Source organism: Lissotriton helveticus, chromosome 7, assembly GCF_964261635.1.
Source record: "Lissotriton helveticus chromosome 7, aLisHel1.1, whole genome shotgun sequence".
Taxonomy (NCBI): Eukaryota; Metazoa; Chordata; class Amphibia; order Caudata; family Salamandridae; genus Lissotriton; species Lissotriton helveticus.
In genome coordinates, this window is record NC_136068.1 from 1,914,060,895 (window position 1) to 1,914,063,370 (window position 2,476).

General features: G+C 36.3%; 1 protein-coding gene across 1 annotated transcript; it reads right to left on the reverse strand.

The window, feature by feature from the left end:
- Positions 1–265: 265 nt before the first annotated feature.
- On the reverse strand, positions 266–1,216 carry LOC144769933 (putative olfactory receptor 1F12P). Its single transcript, XM_078654125.1, has one exon. It carries the CDS (start codon positions 1,214–1,216, stop codon positions 266–268), a length of 951 nt encoding a protein of 316 aa, XP_078510251.1.
- Between the last annotated feature and the right edge of the window lie 1,260 nt (positions 1,217–2,476).

A 2,476-nucleotide genomic window follows, 5' to 3' on the forward strand; every position in this document is an offset into this window, starting at 1 on the left:
TCAATACTTACGTATTTGCACAAACCTTGTCAAAATATCTGTCCTCAATTTATTTTCCATGATATTCTCGGAAGCACCATATTCTGCAATTGATGTTAAGGCGGAATAGAGTGCTACTGCTTTAAGTACTTAACACTGTGATCTCAACATTGGTTCTCGGCAAACATGGGCTTCAATATGTAAACTTTACAACTGCATTGCAATGAGTCACACTTTGCGGTGTACTCAAAGGTGAGACACACTGAGTTGCTATTGGTCTTGGAACTTAACATAATACAGTGTGTTTGCCCCAAATTTTCACTCTAGTTTTTGACAGTGCTCTTTTTACGTCGTTATTCCTCAAACTGTAAATAAATGGATTTAACATTGGGATGACAATAATGAACAGAACAGAGAAGACCTTGTCTTTCTCCAGTGACTCCCACGATGCCGGCTTCATATAAAGACCGAGCTCAGTCCCATAAAACAGGACAATGGCAGTCAGGTGAGAGGAACATGTGGAGAAAGCCTTTTGTCTCCCTGTGGAAGAGGGCATCCTGATGACTTTTGAGATGATTACCACATAAGATGTAAATGTAGATATGAAAAGACCAAGTCCCATCACTACCCCTGCCCCAAAAGTGATGCTATTTATGAAAGATGTGTCTGTGCAAGAGAGTTTCAAAAGAGCAGAGAGATCACAAAAGAAGTGATTGATGTTGTTGGATCCACAGAAGAATGATTTTGATATCAGAACAGTGTGTAAGATAGGGTCCAGAAAGCCGACTATCCACGAAGCAGCGGGCAGCAAAGCCACAACCCTCTTGTTCATTACAACTGTGTACCGCAGTGGGTTGCAAATTGCAATGTACCTGTCAAAGGCCATGACTGAAACCAAGAAATATTCTGTGCTGATGAAGGAAAAGCATAAGTAGAATTGAAGAAGGCATACTGAGAAATTGATGGATCTGTTTCCTGTTGCACAGATTTGCAGCATTTTTGGTATGACACTTGAAGTTAACCCTATGTCTAGGAAGGACAAGTTCATGAGAAAATAATACATGGGTGTATGAAGGTGACGGTCAACGCATACTATTGTGATTATGACAAGATTTCCAAGAAGAGTAATTAAATACAAGAATGAAAACACCACAAAAAGTGGGACTTGAAGATCAGGTTTTTGTGATAGCCCCAGAATTAAAAATTCATTTAAAAAAGATTGATTCATCTTTCCCATATTTTCAAAACGTCCTGGCTGTGGTTCAATTATTGGATCTGAGAAGATAAGCAAACAAAAAAAAATGTAAAGCCAAATATCTTTTAGGAGGATAGAAAAGGTAATTTGCAGAAACATAGCCTGTGTGTTGTCTTCAAAGTAAAGGAACATAATAAAGTCCATTAAAAACAAAATGTACACTCCTAAAGAGTAATCACATTTCCTTTCCGTGCAACTTGGCAACATTCCTAACTTTTTAAGCCCCCAATCAAAATGTGAACATCCTACAATTATTAACAAGTAACAAAAATGTATTGCTATGGTTTTCAAATATGTTCAGAATATACATAGCATTTAGAAATAAAGTCACATATATAAAACTTCTCTAAAAGTAACAGTGGCAGCAAACAATACTTTAAACACATCATGAATTCGTACACCACTTATCTGAAAATGTACAATGCACAAAGAGGTGGTTTATGCTACCTTCCCAGGATTTAGTTAGAATAGCAGTAACTATAATGACTACCACACAAATGTTGGTAGCAAATATATTAACAGTGCAAATGTCAGCAAGAACCAAATATCAACATCCCAAAAGAGCTGTGCCCTACCATTTTGTAAAATCTAAGTCAATTCAATTCCCAAATGTTGTAGGGCAGGGTAGATGTACTATTATAATTCGAGATCTATAATGTTTGGGAATAAGGCCTTGAATTAGAGGAGAGACAACTACGTTCATGCATTTGTTTGGTAGATAGATATCAGGTACTTGTAGACATTAATACACTACATATTTTATTGGAACTGTTGAAATTATTTTCCAAAATGGTCTCAATGCTACAGGTAAACCTAGTCCTGGCCTTTTGATATATTTCTGTAAAAATAATTGTTGTCCAGAGATTTTAATTTTTGATTTGTGTATTTGTATCATTAGAGAAGTAATAATCCTGGCCGAATTTTTTCTGGAGGGAATCTTTAAAAATGGCGGATGTATTGCAGTAATTAGGAAATATGTTTGGAACCATAAGTCCCTTAAATTTCATTTTGGTGTCAAAACATAGATTTTGAGGGTCAAATGTTCTTTAAAAGACAGAAGATAACTCCTCAGAGCAACCCTTCTGCCATTTCCCAAAATGGTGGCTAATAATGATGTGTTTTAGTCATCATATTGGACATATATTTTAATATTAATTTTGCTCCAGGTTATCTGTTGATTTAAACTTGTAAACATGAGCAAAGCAGGCGGTAGCAAAGGATCTTTATTAGGCCTGGGCAGAG

What these genes read in the sequence shown, in the direction of transcription:
- LOC144769933 (XM_078654125.1), bottom strand. Translation starts at nt 1,216, where the DNA reads ATGGGAAAGATGAATCAATCTTTTTTAAATGAATTTTTAATTCTGGGG.